The following is an 18,532-nucleotide window of genomic DNA, read 5'->3' on the forward strand; positions in this document are numbered from 1 at the left end:
TAGGGCTTAGTGAACACACGAGACAAGAACACTCGTCTGTCCTGTGTATTTGTGTTCTTGTCTCGTGTGTTCACTACGCCCTAGCAAATATGATTTCAAACGTAAGTTAAATGGCTCGCTAGTAAATGATTTCTACCTGGCTACTTCTCTCAAACACTGAGGAAACGCGAGTGAGGGGCCAATCCGTCGACAGGGCATCAGATTTTAATGACATCATAAACGCTATGGCAAGAAATTTACCTAATAGCTCTGCGCACCTTGTAAGAAAAATTGCGAGAATCTTATCTAGTGCGATAGAGTTTATATCTTTGCAGTCGTAACAGCTGGCATGCTACGTCCTCCAAGGATATCGACAGAGTTCCTAAACCATCTTTGGCGGTAGTGACATTGCAATAATTGTCCCACTTCAAAAATATGCTTTGCAGAGGTGACTTCCAGAGTTGAGCTTTTCCCCTGCTTTCTGTGACGAGGCAGTTTCGTACTACTACCCCCATCATCTGTTATTGCTGTGGGTGCACCCGACTGTCATAACTTCCACGCACTTTTTGAAGCAGATCGACGAAGTGTTTCAGTACCATAACATTTACGGTACTCTTACATTTTAAAATCGTTGGCAGCTTTTAGTTTTTTAACTACATTGTCGTCATTGCGCTTTAATTTTCTACTATGCTTTAGCGCACGTTTTATTTGGAGCAGGGCTCTGGTTAACCAAGAGTTCAAGCGAGCAACATTTTTCTGTACTTGTGGTATGATGTCTTAGAAACAGTAGTGACAGCGAGCTGAGGTCGAGTTGCGTAAATCTTTTCATCGTTGAAATAGAGAAGAGGTATCAGAAATTGCAACGAAGACGTGCATTGCACGATAGGCCATTTCTTGTCTCCAAAGTTTCTTGAGGATAACGAGGCGCAAAGTGATATACCGGTATGCTTCAGCTTGGAGCTGCTTTTAAAGTAGTGATATCTTCTGTGTGTAATTGTACATCTGGGAAATGATACGTAGAATTCTCATTTCGCCTTTATTTCTTTACGAAATAACCTCTCTCTTAGTCTGAAGCAACTCGTGTCCTTGTCTATGTTTCAGTTAACTTTGGAATTTTTTTTCTTTACAACGATAGAAAGACTTTTTTAAAAGCGTTGTGCATATACCTTGTAATGATGAATTGTAAAGACGAAGATTGGCAGCGGCAGCAGTCGTACCTCCTGCGCACGGCAAGAGATCAGTGCGTTGATAGTCGGAGCTCGGGCCGCCATTTTGGCAAGCTCTGCTGTGGCCGTTTTCACTGTAAATACCACTACGACTTGACGGAGATGCTGGCTGTACCTTTCGCCTACGTCCTGGAGCTTCACAGCAGAGCCATCGAGTCAACTATGTCCACCGATGCAAGCCAGCCATCTGCCCCTTCGCCTACGCCCGTCAATTGCCCTGGCGGTCTCCGCCAAAGAATAGGTTGGGGCAACCGAAAAGGAAAAAAAAAAATAATAAGCCCCTGCCTGCACCACGTACGTACAACAGGCTTAACCCAATTCTGAAATAAAAGAATAGGCCCGTAGGCAAATTGTAATTTCACCACCCATGGGTGGAAAAATAAAATAAAAGGGAAAAGCTACTATAGCGACCCACAGCAGGGGGAGCGGGCCCGGGGAGACTCCCCTGATCTCCCCTGGGAAGTAGCGGAAGGGATGGATAAATGGATGGGTAGAGTGGTTGTAGGGAATGGGTTAGTATTAAGGCTGGGAATGGGGACAGCGAGGTTTTTGTTCATATCCTTCGATTGTCTCGACTCCATTACTGGCCTGCCTGGCCAGGGCAGGGAGAGCATCGAGATTGCCCAATGGTGCGGCCCCGCTCACGGGATGCCCGACCACCCACCATACGCAGCGGGCTCCGACCGTCGGAGAAGGAAAATCTAACACGGGGTCAGAGCTACCTGGGGCCCTTCCACGACACTAGGAGGCTTTTCCAACCTGCCGGCTACTAACCATCGAGTGCTTTTCGCGGTTTTTCAGACACCGGAAGTATGTGTGATGTGGTCCCTAGACCCATCTGTGCTTCCATCCATCCAACCATGTACTTATTTCCTCCCCTAGCTTAGGCGGTCTCCGACAGTGGGACCCAGCCTTTCTTAGCTGGTCTGATGACCATGACGCGGAGTATTGCCTTGCCTCCTTGCATCCCACTAGCGAATGAGCGGCCGCAACCGCTGGGACGAAGCCATAAAGATAAAAAAAACATCGTATTTTACCTGTGGGACGTAGCCACCCTAAGGTAGAGGAACCACGAAGCAGAATTCACCACTTGGTCGGCATTCATACCCGCCTTTTCCAGTATCTTCGGGCGCCCTGCCATGCGCAAGGTGTGCGCCGCACAGCGCCGGCGAGTAAGAGCCCAGATGCAGGGCGAATCGTTCACGGTGACATCGAGGATGTAATAAACCTGTGTAGACGGGTGGATTCAGGCTGTTTTACCTCTAAATATTTGTACGAAGTATTTAAATTGTTTGCACTGGTCTGCAGACCGCAGCGGTGGCCTAGTTGTTTGAGCATTCGCCTCGCAAGCGGAAGGTGCGGGGTTCGATCCCCAGTGCCGCCGGATACACCGGTGATACGATGGGTACAAGCCCTGCCTGGTTCTCAGCTTCCTCAGGGCGAAATGCTTGAAAAATGGGTCTTTGACCCTAACTTGAGTAGAAGAAACGTTCTTGTGTCATGACGCTCTTGGCTGCAGATGCCCTTGCGGCATAAAAAATTAATAACTATCAAATGCACTGCGCTGTATCCCTCGCTTTGGGATTTAGTGCAGTGTCATATATAACGACAGATACTTTAGTCCTGTCTTCTTTGTTCTTACCCCGAAAACCTATTTGCTTCGTTTCCACCGCTTGCAATGTTCTATATATCCCCCCGCACATAGTTCTCTCACCAAGCCCCAAGAAGTTGCGTGGAGGCAACTCCAAACGAACACCTTCCCCAACCCCCCGATATATGCCCGCACATACCCTGGGGTCTACTCCCCTTCCTGTCAACTATGTGGCCAACATGCCACTCTATCCCACATACTCTGGGCTTGCTCTCGGGACTCACCCCCTCGAGGCTCGCAGCTCTCGAATCCAGACCAGTGGGAGGCCGCATTGCTGAGTTCCGACTCGGACACACAGATCCGGGTTGTGACAAGTGCCCTAGAAGTCGCCGAACGCCACGGGTTCATGGCCTCTTCATGGGGCTATAACCCCACAACGTCAGCGACATTTATCGACGAAAATAAAGTTTAACCTTCTCCTCCTCCTCTATGTTTATTAGCTTTGTTGTTATTGCACATTTACCTGGCCATGTAGCTGCTTCTGATTTGTAATTTAGCTTAGTGTTAATATATCGGGGGCCCTGTTACAGTCTCGTCACTCTGGGGCCTTCGCCTGCGCAGGGATGTTTTTGTATTCAACCCTCATGTACTAAATAACTTCTTATTTGATATTTCAGTTTTCTTATTTTCTGCTCTACCTACCAGTTTTTCGAATGCGCTAACGCTAACTGGTGCTAACAGTAATTTTTTATTCCCAAATGGGGCGGAGAACTTTGTGTTCAAAACCCCGTCTGTGCAAGTCGCAGGTTTACGGAATAGTTTCGGCGCCATCGAGCTTCACAGTGCTATCACCTATCCTTCTGAGCCAAAAGCACTTATTCCAGCTGTTGCGCTTTTCCTTACAGCTTTTGTATTTTCACTTCGTTCTCGCTGGATAACTTTAACACATCGCCTAACTGTGTAAGCTCGTCATTCAATTCTGAAAGCGTAGCTTGATATTCCATAATTTGCCGAATGGAATCACGCTGCTGCGACGGCACCGCGAGCGAACAACGTGGCCAGTGGTGGCGCTGCAGTCGCCGGCTCTGGTCGGTGCCCTCTGGCTGCGAGTGTAACCTGGGTGACGTAATCCTTGACCCTTGCTCTCGTTCTCCGCATGTTAAAAGGCAGCAGAGAAGCATGTGTGGCTCACGCTTCTACGCATTCAGAGCGCTGTGCGCTTGGGCGAGGGTACTTCGCACAGCCAAAAGCGTTGATTGCTGATTTCTGGATAGCGCCGTGAAGCTCACTCTCGTTAATTAACCTGCGCGTTTAACTTTATACGCTGCTCGTTCTGCTACCAAGAATTGTCAACAAAGCTTTTCAGTGCATCTTCATCATCACCACCACCATCACCATCAGCTTGACTACGTCTAGAGCAGGGCAAAGGCTTCTCCCATTTTTTTCCATTTAACCGCGTCCGTTGCCAGCTGCACCCGCCATGTCCCCGAAAACTTCTTCACAGGTCTGACCGTCGCCTTGGTCAGATGCGCCGAAGCAGCTAAGGACTGAGGGTCGAGGGTCTGATGGGCTGAGAGAGAACGGAGCCCTAAAATTCTCTTTGCATTTTGAAGCGACGCCTTCTGTTTCACCTTGCTAAGAAACGAAGCCTTTTGAAACGTATAGCGCGGCTCTTTCTATTTATTTTCTTTCTAATTAAGGCCATATCCTTCTGCCCCCCCCTCCCCCACCCCACCCCCTCTTTCGCATTGATAAAGGTGTGTAATGGTTCTGATTATTCCTAGATTGAATGGGCTTGAGAGTTAACCTTTTGTTTCAGAAGCAATGTAGGAGACACACTTATTTCTTTGAGCCGCAGAACACACGTGACTCGCCTGTTTGATAGTCGCGGCTCTTTATTTCCACAGCGTCAAGGCGTCGAGGAAAGATATCAAGCAATTATACATCGTTCCAATTAGTGAAATGCCGTTACGCTGTCCGCTTTTAGCTCACCCACTCCTTGACAGTTCGCTGCCCATGATTGCACTGATGACGTTAGCAACTCATTATTTATATCCTCAAGTCATCGTGTATATAGCGAACGGTAGTTCAGCCTGTACTGCGCTATCGGGGTTAAGCCCTAAAATACTTTCATTCTTCATTTGAATATTCACGGCAACGAAAGAAATGGTTTCTTTACCGGCAGCATTATATTATTTTCGACAGTAATATCCCAAAAAGTTCATCTGGGCAGGTTTCCTACCAGTAATCGTAGTACAGGGAAGGATTTGCATAGCAAGTTATAAACTGTCGAATTTTAAAGAAGCCTTCTCTCTACTAAGTTTTAAAAGGGATCTATTTTTTCGAAGCAGTTTGAGGTCAATGCTCCCTTTATAAGCCTGCCTGCTTGTGACATCTTTTTCCCCAATTTATTTGTTTGTGCTGCTGCGGTTTGAGGCCTGTCGACTTTAATCATTTAAAGATGCCAAGGAAATTCTTCTTCCACGTAAGCCTGTAACTTTTCTAAACACGCGCTCGAAAATGTAGGACTGAGGGAGAACTGCGCTTGAAAGGGCTTGAAAGAAAGGATAACACGCGTAAATTGTCGAGGTTTCCAACTGGCATATTGTATCAGAGGTATTCGCCATGCATACAAAATATTAAACATCTCTTGTACGGTCACGGAAGTACTGTGCAGAGGTTGCTCTACGCGTGGCGATAAGTGCAAAAACCGATAATTTTCTGAAGGGCTTGAAGTGCTACAACACTCTAGAGGGTTTAGCTGCGAAATGAAAATTGGCGATGATTCTACACTACTCCCAGCTTTGACCAGATGGGGCGCTACGACACGGCTGCAGGCATCGACCACGTTCTCAACGCTACTGGCGCTTCAAAGGTGGTGCTCTTCTGCCTGTCTCAGGGAGTGACTTCTGCTTTGGCTCTGCTGTCGACGAGGCCAGAGTACAACAACAAAGTGAGTTGGCCTTGTCTAGCAGCCTTGATCCCTGAGGAGGAACAAGTGCTTTCGCATTGTTTCTTCCTCCCCGATTTTATAACTTTGCACGTGGAGTTCACTGCCTAAATAGAACTTACTGTAAAATTGCACATTACTGATTATGAAATTAAAATGGAACAACCTCGGTGTTAGTTGCTTTCAAAAAACCTCGAAACCCGAATGCAGAAATTCGTATGTTTTATCAGATTTGTGGCATCTTTTCGTCGGCAATCAGTTACACATTACGCCGCCTAAGTGATCGCTGAGTTACTCTTTACTTGTGAACAAAAAAAGAAACGCCTTATTTTTTTCTTTCTTTCGATATCAGCTGTTTCGTTCTCGGTGGCCTCCGTCAATAAATTTCTTCTTCGAGACAATAATTGTTCATATGGCCGACATACTCATTTAAAGCCGCCTGGTGGGTCACACGGCAGTCGCGAATAATTAAAGTTTGCACTACTTCCTGACTTTGATATTTTCTTGTCATCCAGGTTGAACTCGTCGTGGCATACGGTCCCATTGCTAACATCAGCAACATGGGAACTCCAATGCCGTTGTTACTGCACATACTTCGGGGTGTCACTGTAAGTGTAATCTTTGCCAGAATTGCTTGTTCGCGAGTTATGCTTAGGAGTGAATGACTCTTAAAATGATGACAAAGATCATAATACCGAAGCGAAGTTGCAAAGTTGCAAAGAGCGTTAGAAAAGCTGCGTAAGATAGGAAGCACAGGAACTTAAGGCATTGGAGGAAGAACATTTCTTTCCGAAAGTTGCGTGTGGTAGCAGAAATGACGTATCTTAAGCGCAAAGCCAAGCGTTAAGCCGGGGTTTACCCATTTTACCACCGGTGGGTACCTGGTGGTACTGGGGACCGAGCCGCGCCTCTACTCGTTAAGGTTAAATAGGCATACTGACTTAAGCAAAGCAAAATGTGAGGTGACAACTGGCACGTTAAGCAAATTAGTAACATTTACAAAAAGAGCATAGACGTTTTTTTGGTTGAAGCAGAAAGACTTCTCAGAACTGTAAACCTTTTCAACCTTTTCCTCGCTATATTACTCGCTCAACTGCTTTTTACACCTGGCAGTAACAAACCACACCAGAGGCAGGGGCGCATCGCGAATCAGCGAACAATAATGCGACGCCCAGGTAGCGCTTGGTAGCGTTAGGTATAAAGATGAGTGCTGCCAGCAATGCTGTGGGGCACAAGTTAGCAGGTCTACAGTGTGTGTGTGTCTGTCTCCGGCACCGTGCGAGGAAATTTTTAGCGCGATAACTCTGTCTTCCTTCATGGGAACCACGTGTTAACTAAATATGACACCTGAAAATTGGTATAAGTTGCGGTAATCAGGCATATAACTGGTTGCAGTTGCAATGAATTTCATGCCCAATATCAGCTTCCACATCTTCTCTCAGTTTTCTGAAGCAGATGATAGTCATGTCACGCTTGTACCACGTTCTTGTTCTTTTTCAATTCGTGACTTTTCTTTAAAAAAGCCGTGAAAGCAATGACAATGCGATCTGTGTAGGTGGTCGATTGTAGGCCAGGTCGATTGTGGGCTTCGTGGCAGTATTTAACAGTAAACTGGCTGCTTATTATTAGTAAATAAAAGTTTATGCTTAGGGCACTGGATTACCTTCTGGAATTAGAGGCGTTCGATATCACGTGCTTCCGGCCGCGGCAGATCCGATTCCATGGAGGCGGAAAAAAAGAGGGAGAGGGCACATTTCTTCTTGCCGACACTTCTTCCGCTTAGTAGTCGTGGCGACACTGCTGCTACCTTAGCGAAAATAAAACGCAAATCAGTTGCATTGAAAAAGCTGTGAGAAATCCGGAGTTAGTGCAGTGAGGCTGCCAGTATGAACTCTGTCATTCCAACAACTGTTCAAAATATTCACAAACCGACATCAGCGACCAAGATGGCTTACAGCCCTGTATGCAGCCGCAGGCAGTGAGTCATATTCAGAGCCCGTAACGCGACAGAGGGAAGAGGCTAACTCGTAAGCGGGAAAACAGAGATCTACAACATGTACTGGGCATTCTGTGTTGGAGGTACACATAAAAAAAGAAAACAATAACAAGAGAGAAGTGTAAGATAACACTGCACAACAAAATATTCGCGTTCTACTTTATATAACCAAGAATATGAAATAGGCTGGTGAGGTATGAAAATCAAGGACGCCAACAGTAATCGAAACCAAAGAAAGCATATGGGACTGTTTCCCTTTTACTTGAGGCGTTGATCAATGGGAATATAATAGTGTGATTACTTAATGACGAGAAGAAAAAATCACATGCCGCCGGTCGGATTCTAATATCGCGTGCGGTACTGTACCAACTCAGGTACGACGATGACTGCTGGTCTTCAACTTTGGGGGTACTTAAGTTGCTTATACCCTAACTTTGAGAGTGTTCTCCAGCGCCAGCCTCGTCCATAGCGACGGACGTAGCTTGTCCCGCATTACTTCGAGTGCCACGTGAAATGGGGTTGAACAGTCAGGGCGGAGGCTGTGCGAGAACCCTCTTTTGTTATACACGAGATCAAGACTGCCAGAACCGAGGTCCTCGTTAAGCTATTGCGCAGACAAGGCTAGGGATATGGGGGCGGGGGGTTCGTATGAGATACAAATGAAAGAAGCCAATAGCTATCGAAACAAAGGAAAGTATAAGGGAATGTTTCTATTTCTTTATTTATAGTACCGATCAATGGGACATTAACGACGTATGCAATTTTAGATATGAAAAGTGATTGATTAAAAAATAGAAGAATAGCAATCACTTGCAACCGATGGGATCCGAACCCACGGCGTGCGAATTTAAGCTACCAACTAAGCTAAGGCGGCTACTGTTGAGTCTCCTACTTCAGGGGCATTTGTGTTGCCTGTAGCCTAATCCCGAAAGTGTTGATCAGCGTCACATTCGGTTATTTCAAGTATGTTTCCTGCAGGCAGTTTCGAATTGGACTCTCACTTGCTGTTTAAATTTTTTTTAATTCACTGCCAGAACAGGAGAAACAAGCTCGCACACTTCGACGCATCCACATTAAAGAGCAATGATTACAAGGAATAGGACGTCACGAGCGAGGCGAGGCAGAAACTTCTTTAAGACGCATGGGACTGCAGACGTCTTCAAATGCTGAGCTTTACTGAACTGCTTTTTTTAATGAATTTGAGCGCCCAAGAACACGCACACAAGAAGAGAAAACACACAGGACCGGCGCCAACTTCATCTGATTTGTTCGCAGGCCAGAGAGCAAATACATACATAAAAGAAGACATGCTCAGTAAAGAAACACATCGTCAGTTCACAATACGTGCTCAAGATACCTGTACTCTGCCTGCAAAAGATTAGCAGACGTGTCACTCACAAAGTCATGCCCCCTCTTCCTGATATGAAAGGCTTCTAATAGTTCACGTGCCGTCCTATCACCGCTTCTGCCAAGTATCTTTATCTCCTTCAGCCGCGGCACACACACTCTGCAGTTCGCACAATGCTCTGCTAAATGTGCCCCTCCACCCCTTAACGTCCGCAAATGTTCCCCCGCCCGGCCATTGACACACCGCCCTGTCTGGCCTATGTAAGCCCTCCCGCAGGTCAACGGTATCTCGTATACGACACCGGAACAGCAGTCGACATACTTTGAGTGCTTCGTCCTGCAGCCACTCTTCTTTTCCGCGCACGAAATGCGTGAACAAAGTTGGCCGAGGCCCTCCTTCGGAAAACCAAGCAGGTCATGTTCGCCAAAGAGAGCGCACTGGAAAGGAACTCGGTTAAATCTGTAGTAGTACCGTGTATTCACAAAGTTGCCCATGTGAAAAAAGTGGCAAGCCGACACGGCGTTCCTGTGGTGTTTTTCGCACCGAAGAAACTCGCCCAACTTTGCTCACGCATTTCGTGTGCGGAAAGGAAGAGTGGCTGCAGGACGAAGCACTCAAAGAAGTATATCGACTGCTGTTCCGGTGTCGTATACGAGATACCGTTGACCTGCGGGAGGGCTGACGTAGGCCAGACCGGGCGGTGTGTCAGTGACCGGGCGGGGGAACATTTCCGGACATTAAGGGGTGGAGGGACACAATTAGCAGAGCATTGTGCGAACTGCAGAGCGTGTGAGCCGCGGCTGAAGGAGATAAATATACTCGGCAGAGGCGGTGATAGGACGGCACCTGAACTATTAGAATCCTTTCATATCAGGGAGAGGGGGCATGACTGTGTGAGTGGCACGTCTGCTAATCTTTTGCAGGCAGAGTACAGGTATCTTGAGACCGTATTGTGAACTGACTATGTGTTTCTTTACTGCGCATGCTTCCTTTTATATATATATTTGCTCTATTGACTGCGAATAAATCAGACGAAGTTAGCGCCTGTCCTTTGTGTTTCCTCTTCTTGTGTGCGTGTTTTTGTGCGCATAAATTCATTTCAAAAAAAGCTATGCACCATCTAGCCCAAACAGAAGTTTTGTTAAATTTACTAAACTGACCGGAGAGTAAGTTAGTATGCAAGAAGAATATAAAACGCGGCCAAATATAGAGACATTAACTGGTGGCCTCAACTCTACAGGCTTCGTGTTGCGAAATTAACGTTTATCAAGGCTAAAATATTCGCATAGTGCGCCCCGCCGTGGTGGCTCAGTGTTTACGGCGCTCGGCTGCTGACCCGGAAGAAGCGGGTTCGATCCCGGCCACGGCGGTCGAATTTCGATGACAGAAAAATTCTAGACGCCCGTGCGCTGTGCGATGTCAGTGCACGTTAAAGAACCCCAGGTGGTCGAAATTTCCGGAGCCCTTCACCAAGGCGTCCCTCATAGTCCGAGTTGCTTTGGAAGGTTCAACCCCAGTAAACCAATAAACCAATCTACATTTTGCGCTGCAGAATTTTAATTTATTCCATTAGTTTCGTTAGAGATGGTCGATTAAGTGAAGGAAGTTTAGTTTTTGGTTTTGGTTTTATTGGGGTTTAACGTCCCAAAACGATTGAGGCTATGAGAGACGCCATAGTGAAGGGCTCCGGAAATTTCGACCTCCTGGGGTTCTTTAACGTGCACTGACATCGCACAGCACACGGGCCTCTAGAATTTCGCCTTCAAGAAATTCAGCCACCGCGGCCGGGATCGAACCCGCGTCTTTCGGGTCAGCAGCCGAGCGCCGTAACCACTGAGCCACCGCGGCGGGGCGGAAGTTTAGTGTAAGCATGCAATTAGGAACGTTGTGCATTATTACCGAAAAATCGTGCTGGAAAAATAGTAACTTAAAATGACATATGCATTGTGATCAAGCACAGTAGCCGAATCTCTGCTGTCAATGCATTCCTTTGCCTCCCTTTTTTTCCACAGGTGATGATTGACCCTTTGAACAAGGGAGGTTTCATTAATGTGCATCCTATTGTAAAGGGCCTATGCGAGCGCTTCGGAGGACTGATCTGCACTACGGCCGTCACTTTATGCTTACTGAGCAGTCCTCACCAGTTGAATGAGGTGAGCGCAGCACGAGACATCAAAAGGAAAGTGTTTTTCAGCCTATGAAGTGTCGCGCGAAGGCATCAGCAATGCCGAGTGAGTGAAGGTTGAATCAAGGTGGTACGGAGGTACAGCAAAAAAAAAAAGAAGTCTAACAAAGACACTGAAGTCTGCTTACGTATGAAACTGCGAAATCATAACTGTCCTTTGGTGCATTTTTTTTGCGCATAACGCTGGGGCGTGCATTATTTCAATTTCTACAAGTTAATGCGTTTGCGTATTGGTGGCGCACCAGACCGCAAACGTTTGGATCTCTCGCAGCGCGGCGATTAGTTAGCGATTAGCGTGTCGTGTATGCAAGATGCAGGCGCCCACATCAATATGGTATTTTTTTCACCAGAACTTAACGCACTCACTTGAGATGGTAGAAAATACAGCTGCTTATTCATTCTTTCTAACTACCACAGAACTGTAAGCATAACCAGCATAAGCAAGTCTCGGTATTCCATCCCTTGCGTCTCCTCGTACAAAACTTCGTCTCCGCCTTTTTCATAAACTTTTCCACCATTGTAACCTGCGCGAAGAACCTACTTCGCCCCCACAGTACGTGGGGGCGAAGCCAGGGCACTGCAATTCCCACGGAAGCAACCTAGGTGCCAAAGGGGCCCCGTTAGGTCACGAGACCTTGCGACGTCATCCCAGCCTGCCTTCACAGAGGCAGTGCACAGAAAACGGCTAAGAGGCTCAGTGAAGCTCTAGTGCTAGTGCGCTTAAAACATTATTAGATGCTTAAGCAAGATGTGTTGCTGGGCACGTTGGTTAAGAAATATGCAGACAATCACAGCGCTTGCAGACAAGCAGACAACGGACGAGAACAAGGAGGACAAAAACGTGCGCTGACTGACAAGTTTGTTGGGAAGGCAGCCGATCCGAACCTTTTATACAGACAGAAAACTGGAGGGGGCGCTGCCTTTTTATTTATTGATTTATTTGAAATACCTTATAGGCCCATTCGGCATTGTGTAAGGGGGCGAAAAAATATAATACAGTGCAATAATAACCAAAGGAAACGAAAAGGGAACATACGATCATGATAAAAAAAGATAATAAATCAATACAGTGCATTAATAACCAAAGGAAACAAAAGGGAAACATAGAATCATTATAAACAATATATGAACAAATTAGCGGAGAAGAAGAAATGACGCCGAAATAACAAGAGGAAAAGAAAAAAAAAAGAAACATTTCGTTATCGTCACCATCGAAGAGGACGATCTGATCTCCCCATCTGCTCCCCTGCCTCCTTTTCCTTCGCTTGTTTGGGCTGCGTTAATGGTTGTGGGTAACGATAAAGAAAACGTGGCTTATCTTTTGGTTCTTTCGGTGTTCGAACTTTGGTGATCCTTGCGCGTGCGTATCACTCCCCCCAGTTTTCTACCCGTACAAATGGTGCGGATCGGCTGCCTTCCAAAATAAAGTTGTTAGCGCAGTTGTGTGTCCTCCTTGTTCATGTCTGTTGTCTGCAAGCGCTGTTTATAAGAATATTACATGCTCATGCCTTTCATGAACATGTGGTAATAAAACATGTATAATCTGAAATAGTACGTTCTATTTGCTCGCTTCGCATGAGAAAAGCTAACATTTTAAAGTTCTTAGTTGGGCGTAGTTATCAACTGATCCTTGCAGTTCAGATGAAATGGCGTGGCTGATGGTGGTTGATCCTGCTTTCAGACACGAATGCCAATGTACGTGGGCCACTACCCTATAGGCACAACCATTCAAAACTTTCTTCATTATTACCAGGTAAGCGTTGGCTTGTGCTCGTGGAAGTAAATTTTTGTTTGCCCTACAAAGCATCTATTAAAAATTGATTAGGCGCGTAATTATATTGTAAAGTCAAGTACGACTAAAACGCAGTACGTACGGCGCTGAATATCAGTTTTTGTTGCAGTAGATATCAGTGCTAACATTGCTGCAACGACCAATACCGGAAACCACATTAGAAACCAAATTGAGCTTCCTGTGTCCCACTTGCCTCGCACTCGGCAGAAGGACAAGAGAGAAGATGAGTGACCATTGGCTTTACCGCATGAAGTCAATGATGACACATGACGTCCGGTTGCCAGAAAAGTGCCCGATCGTCCTAGGTTGGTTCTGCCACAAAACTAGTTCCTTCTTAATGGCGCCCGCCTTAATGAGAGAGAATCCCTTTCACTTCTATGCGAGCACAGGAATCTGGTTGTGAAAAAATCGTGGTCTATAATGAGCACAAATTCCACTGATATGTGAGTTATATCGCACTTCATACAAACCACCGTGCTTCACGTTCAAGGGCCGCTGGTAACAGAACAACAAGAAAGACGAGCACTTCGTAAACAAAAGGGAAAAGTGGATGGAGCCAGTATTACCCATGGCACGGAACTACTGAGATCGCAAAATGTTTACCTAAAAAAAAACTGAACAGGAAATCGAAGGCGACACTTAAGCTCCGCCTGAAAGCGTCCTAGAAAAGGTTGTTTGAAGCTGGCTGTAAAATGCTTGCAATATGTGAAATAGAGACCTCCGAGCGTTCATGCCGCATAGAAGACCTCAAAAGCGAGCTGATGACTTACAGCACATTTATAAAAGCTTCCGGTTCCGCGCCTCGCGGTGACCATGACTTTCAACCGAATCCACGCGCGACGCGTCATAAAGAGCTCGTTACGTTAGCAGCAGACTGGTATCATTGGTTGGCCGTGCCAAATCGGCCCCGCGTGGTATTCCCGAGCGAGTTAGCAGTCGGCGGAGAGGCCGAGAGAGTACGTCCGGTGGAGGTGCGCCGACAAAAAGTAGAGCAAAAAGTAGAAACCTTGGCGAGTTGGTAGGTACTCATTTTAAAACAGCGCACAGAAGGCAGGGACGACGGAAAAAAACGCTCGTGTTGCACGTTTCTCTCCGTCGTCCTTCTGTTGTCGGCGCTGTTTTAGAATGAGTGCAAAAATTGACGAGAGGAGACACGGAAATTCACATTTTGACTACATATACCGCATCTCCCATGAAAGAGCCCTCCCTTTCCCTACCAAATCGGCCTTAGATGCCGCCCTCATAGCATTAAGCCCACGACCGGTGACCCTTCTATGGATCCCTGGTCACATGGGCCTCTCCGGCAATGAGCTGGCTCACCAGCTTGCCTGCGATACTATACACCGGGCGCCGGGGATCCCATGGACGAGCCCACCAACGGAGCAGGCGGTCAGGGCTTACAAACGCACTGTTGATGAATACTGTACGCAGTAAAAATTGTACAGCTGGTTTACCACCACCACACCCATCCTTATCGATCCGTGAAGCTCGCATTCTTCGCCGAATACAGTTTAATCTATGTACACCAGCCAAACTTTATCTGTACCGGCACACTTCCACACCTCAGTGCCAAAACTGTCCACACTCATATGCAGATAAAGAACACTGCCTTGCACAGTGCCCCGTAGCCTTCCAGTCCCCCGCCTATCCTTTACCCCAGCACCCACTGTGGCCCACCTGGCTCGCCTCCCGGGACCTGAACGTGCACTGCGCCCTCGTCACCTTGGCCCAGGACCTATAGAACGCCTAAAAAAAAGGCTGTTAATACAAAGTGTTACGCCACGACTACCACCAACAAAGCGCATTAAAAAAATTCTTGCTGGAGATTTGTGAAACGGCGTCGTTTAACGTCCTAGGCATACCGCAACTTTATTGAAAGCCACCTTGAGACCTCCATTAAGGGTATACGCCACTATAACGTTAACATTTAATTAACCATATGCGCGTAAAATTGATTGGTTACTTTACAATCATAGATACCTGACGTCCTCATACCACTTCCGCTGCAGGGGTGCAGCGGTTAAGCGGTGCACCACTGCCCTGCGATGGCAAGTGCTGCATGGTGGGGCTTGCTGGGTAATAGTTTGCTCTTAACGAACGACCTCTCGCGACCAGTCATTAATTTCCTGCAGCCGTAGTGGGCACTTTGCTCACAATCTGGTGGGCAGGTTATGACGACGCCACCGGATGACATTACCTAGGTGGCCCACCTGCCCCTCGGCGGGGTCACATGAGCGGCGCACCTTGGTTGGTTTTCTGGAGATTTTTCGCTGATTCTTCGCTCGCATTCAACGATGGCGATGACGACTTTTTTGCAACACAGGCTCCTTAGAGCTATCGCGTCATTGCCTTAAATAAATGAATACAAGAACAGCCCAGTTTTCCAACATGGCCAGCAGCAACAGATACATTTGAAAAACTGCTCTCAGCACTTTACAGACTCTTCTCACTTTCTTTGAATTGAAGACCCTTTATTTTTTTTACAGATCGACGAGTCATAATATCGTACGGAGTTGCGTTATAAATGTATTTGAACCACAAATCTGATGGAGCGTGAGACGCTCGATGGTGGACCCATGAACGACACGGCAATAAAAAAAAAGCCACATGACACATCTGCGGGAAGCAGATTCCATCGAACACACTACTGTAGGTTATAATCACTGGAGATTATTACAACAAGCAATAGCTCGCGTTTCAGACCAACTACGGGCAGCTTTTGTGTTTATGACAAGTGCGCAATGCTGAAACCTTTCTAAATATTGTAGAAGTCTGTGCTTTTCTTATCGGCAGCTTTCTGCTATCAAATTTATTGTTCCTTGTGTATTGCTAAATAAATTTATTAGAGTGGTTTTCATCGATGTATCGGGCGTTTCCACATGTATAAACATGTGCAACACTCTTTCGTCCTTAGTCTTGAGAGTTTCCAAGGTGTTAAATTTAGATTTCGGTGCTGCTGGCACTTCTAACCAACCGCGGTCAATATGCTTTCAGATATACAAGTCCAAAGACTTTGTCATGTATGACTATGGTCGAGAGGAAAACCGCTTACGCTACTCCCAGGTAAAGCGTTTCATCGTCTATACAATTTTTCCAGCATAATAAATTCGAATTATCGGCAACAGCAGCGTTACAAGGCAATGTGAGAAGGGTACCGCGGCACCCAAACGCGTTGCTAAATGTCTTAGAAAACTTAGAAGACATATAATTCAGCAGAGTAGTAATTGGGGCCTGTTGGTAGTTCATGATGAGGAAGTTAGAGCGCAAAAAAACAAAGACAAAGTGGAGACGTGGATGGGACAAGCGCTCCACTTTGTCTTTGTTTTTCTGCGCTCTAACTTCCACATCATGAACTTAGAATACATTTTTGACGCAATCTGATGCAGCAGAATGCAACGAGTGCCATATGCCACCCGTCCTTTGTATTGTGCAACGTGGAACTTAAAACCTTACCATGCTGACAGCTATATTTTTTCTGTAACAAGATGCGCACGGGTAGTCCGAAAGCACTATTCCGATTAGGTAAACACCGAGAAAGCTCTTGCGATGTTTATCGGTTTGCGATGTTTTTGGGCTTGTGCCTAGTGAAATAAATAAATAAATACATATCCGCCGCAAGGATTCGAGCCCCCGGCGGCGCGAACAGGTCAGCTTCGCTGGCCACTTCGCGTGATCACTAGGCGATCGCAGCAGCCGAACCCGTCTCGTGTCAAACTGCCGTACACTCTCGCGCTGTGCATTGCAGATCGTCTTCCTGATCAGCTAATAGTATTATGAAACTAATGTTCGCGGTTTGAGCTATGTGGCGGTAGCGGCAGAGAGATGTGCGCTGCATGTGTTGGTGTTGACAACTTTGAGGCAGAAACAACAACAGCACGCGTTGACAGCATTGTTGCATAAACGCATCACTGGAGCAAAGGCGCCGGCGTGCTGGGTAAAAAGGCGGTGACCGTGAAAAGGTTGTGCACGCTCATAACTGGCTCCCAGGGTCAGCGGACACCTCAATAGAGCTTTCAGGTACGTGGCGGTGGTGTCCTAGTGCAAAAAACTGTGCTTTCGCACCATTGTTCCTGCTTAAGAGTGCTAAACTGCCAGCCACTTTTTTTTCTAGCTTCGCTAATCTTGTGTACCAACGTCCTTGTAAAGAACTAATTCTAACTATATTACTGATTGGTTTGTGCGTCCTGGAGCGCTGCAAAGTGCGATGAATGAAGTGTTAGCGTCATCTGTCGCGTAGAAGTGAGAGGTACCGGCGGACACATTGCTTCACTCGTACAGGGTGAATTACCTATGACTGCAGCGCACATTTGTGATCTCCCATGGCGGTGGGAGAAAGTGAACTTTCCACAGCATATGCTATTTTCCCCGAGGTGTGGGAGAGGCTATCTTAAAAAGGAGCGGTGTTATGGGAAGCTCAGCAATATTGCTCCTCTTCAGCGTATATTTGGAAAAGTTAAGCTTAGTAGGAGCGTATACGTTGGTGCGTAGCTCACGTTACCGAAGTACAAAAAAATCCTCAATTGGTGTGCCATTAAGAGCCATTTCATATCATACTGAAGAAAGTTGTGGCCATACTAATACAAGGATTGCACCTTCAGCGCACGGAGGCATGCGCTCAGTCGATAGTACTCTATTCAACAAAGTATATCTGATGAAAGAACTTCTTGGCTAACAAGGAAGTATAATCGAAACTCGTTCGCTGCTTGCGGAGTGAATGATTTTTAATCAGTTGTCAAGCCAGTATGAACTACCTTGGAGCCATCGGAAAGTAACTTTTTTCCATCAGCGCTACAGAAGGCGATGGCTGCTGTATAATGAAAATAATAGCTCGAAATCCATCTGAAAACACTTGAAATATTGCATTTGCCCTTCGCAAAGTGAACAGACATTGTAACAGCCGACAGATGCGAGTCGAGATGGTAGTAATGAACGCTATTTGCTGCACCCAGGCTCTTCAGTCACCCCTGTTTTTCCTACTCATAGATTATCCTCTGCAACCTCTCGCAGGATACAGCCCCGCCCTACCCATTGGAACGCATCACGACTTCTTTCGCCTTCTTCTCGTCAGAAGGGGACAACATGGCCGCCCCTCGGGATGTCGCCAACCTTATCACCAGAATGCAACATGTGACTGTGCTGCACCATGTTGTTCCGGATAAAACCTTGCGCCACTTGGACTTCGCTATAGGGAACAACGCGACGGAATTTTTGCACAATGTTGCCTTAGATTTCATTCGTAAACACATCAGTACACGACCTTAAAGAGAACTTGACTCACTCTGCTGTAACGGATGGGCCCATTCTCGTTAATTTTTGTCTGCGTCTCTTTTTTGACGTATAGAAAACAGGTTAGTATTTAGAACCTTTTCAAATCTGGCAGCCTGAAGTTTTGTGGACAAAAGCTTGACCATTCCGCAGGAATCGCTGAAAAAATGGCTGTGGCTTAGCTCGGCTGAGCCGGGTTA

General features: G+C 46.5%; 1 protein-coding gene across 1 annotated transcript in view; it reads left to right on the top strand.

The window, feature by feature from the left end:
* The window catches only part of LOC149360825 (lipase member N-like), a 36,983-nt gene extending 18,654 nt beyond the window's left edge, over positions 1 to 18,329 (top strand). Inside the window, exons 4-9 of the mRNA XM_089567937.1 lie at positions 5,599 to 5,749; positions 6,262 to 6,354; positions 11,103 to 11,243; positions 12,957 to 13,028; positions 16,062 to 16,130; positions 18,075 to 18,329. Of these exons, the coding sequence (XP_089424063.1) occupies positions 5,599 to 5,749; positions 6,262 to 6,354; positions 11,103 to 11,243; positions 12,957 to 13,028; positions 16,062 to 16,130; positions 18,075 to 18,329 (781 nt within the window). The remainder of the gene's footprint in view (positions 1 to 5,598; positions 5,750 to 6,261; positions 6,355 to 11,102; positions 11,244 to 12,956; positions 13,029 to 16,061; positions 16,131 to 18,074) is intronic.
* The last annotated feature ends 203 nt before the right edge of the window (positions 18,330 to 18,532 follow it).

Source organism: Amblyomma mixtum, chromosome 2, assembly GCF_055824585.1.
Source record: "Amblyomma mixtum isolate Tamu chromosome 2, ASM5582458v1, whole genome shotgun sequence".
Lineage (NCBI taxonomy): Eukaryota > Metazoa > Arthropoda > Arachnida > Ixodida > Ixodidae > Amblyomma > Amblyomma mixtum.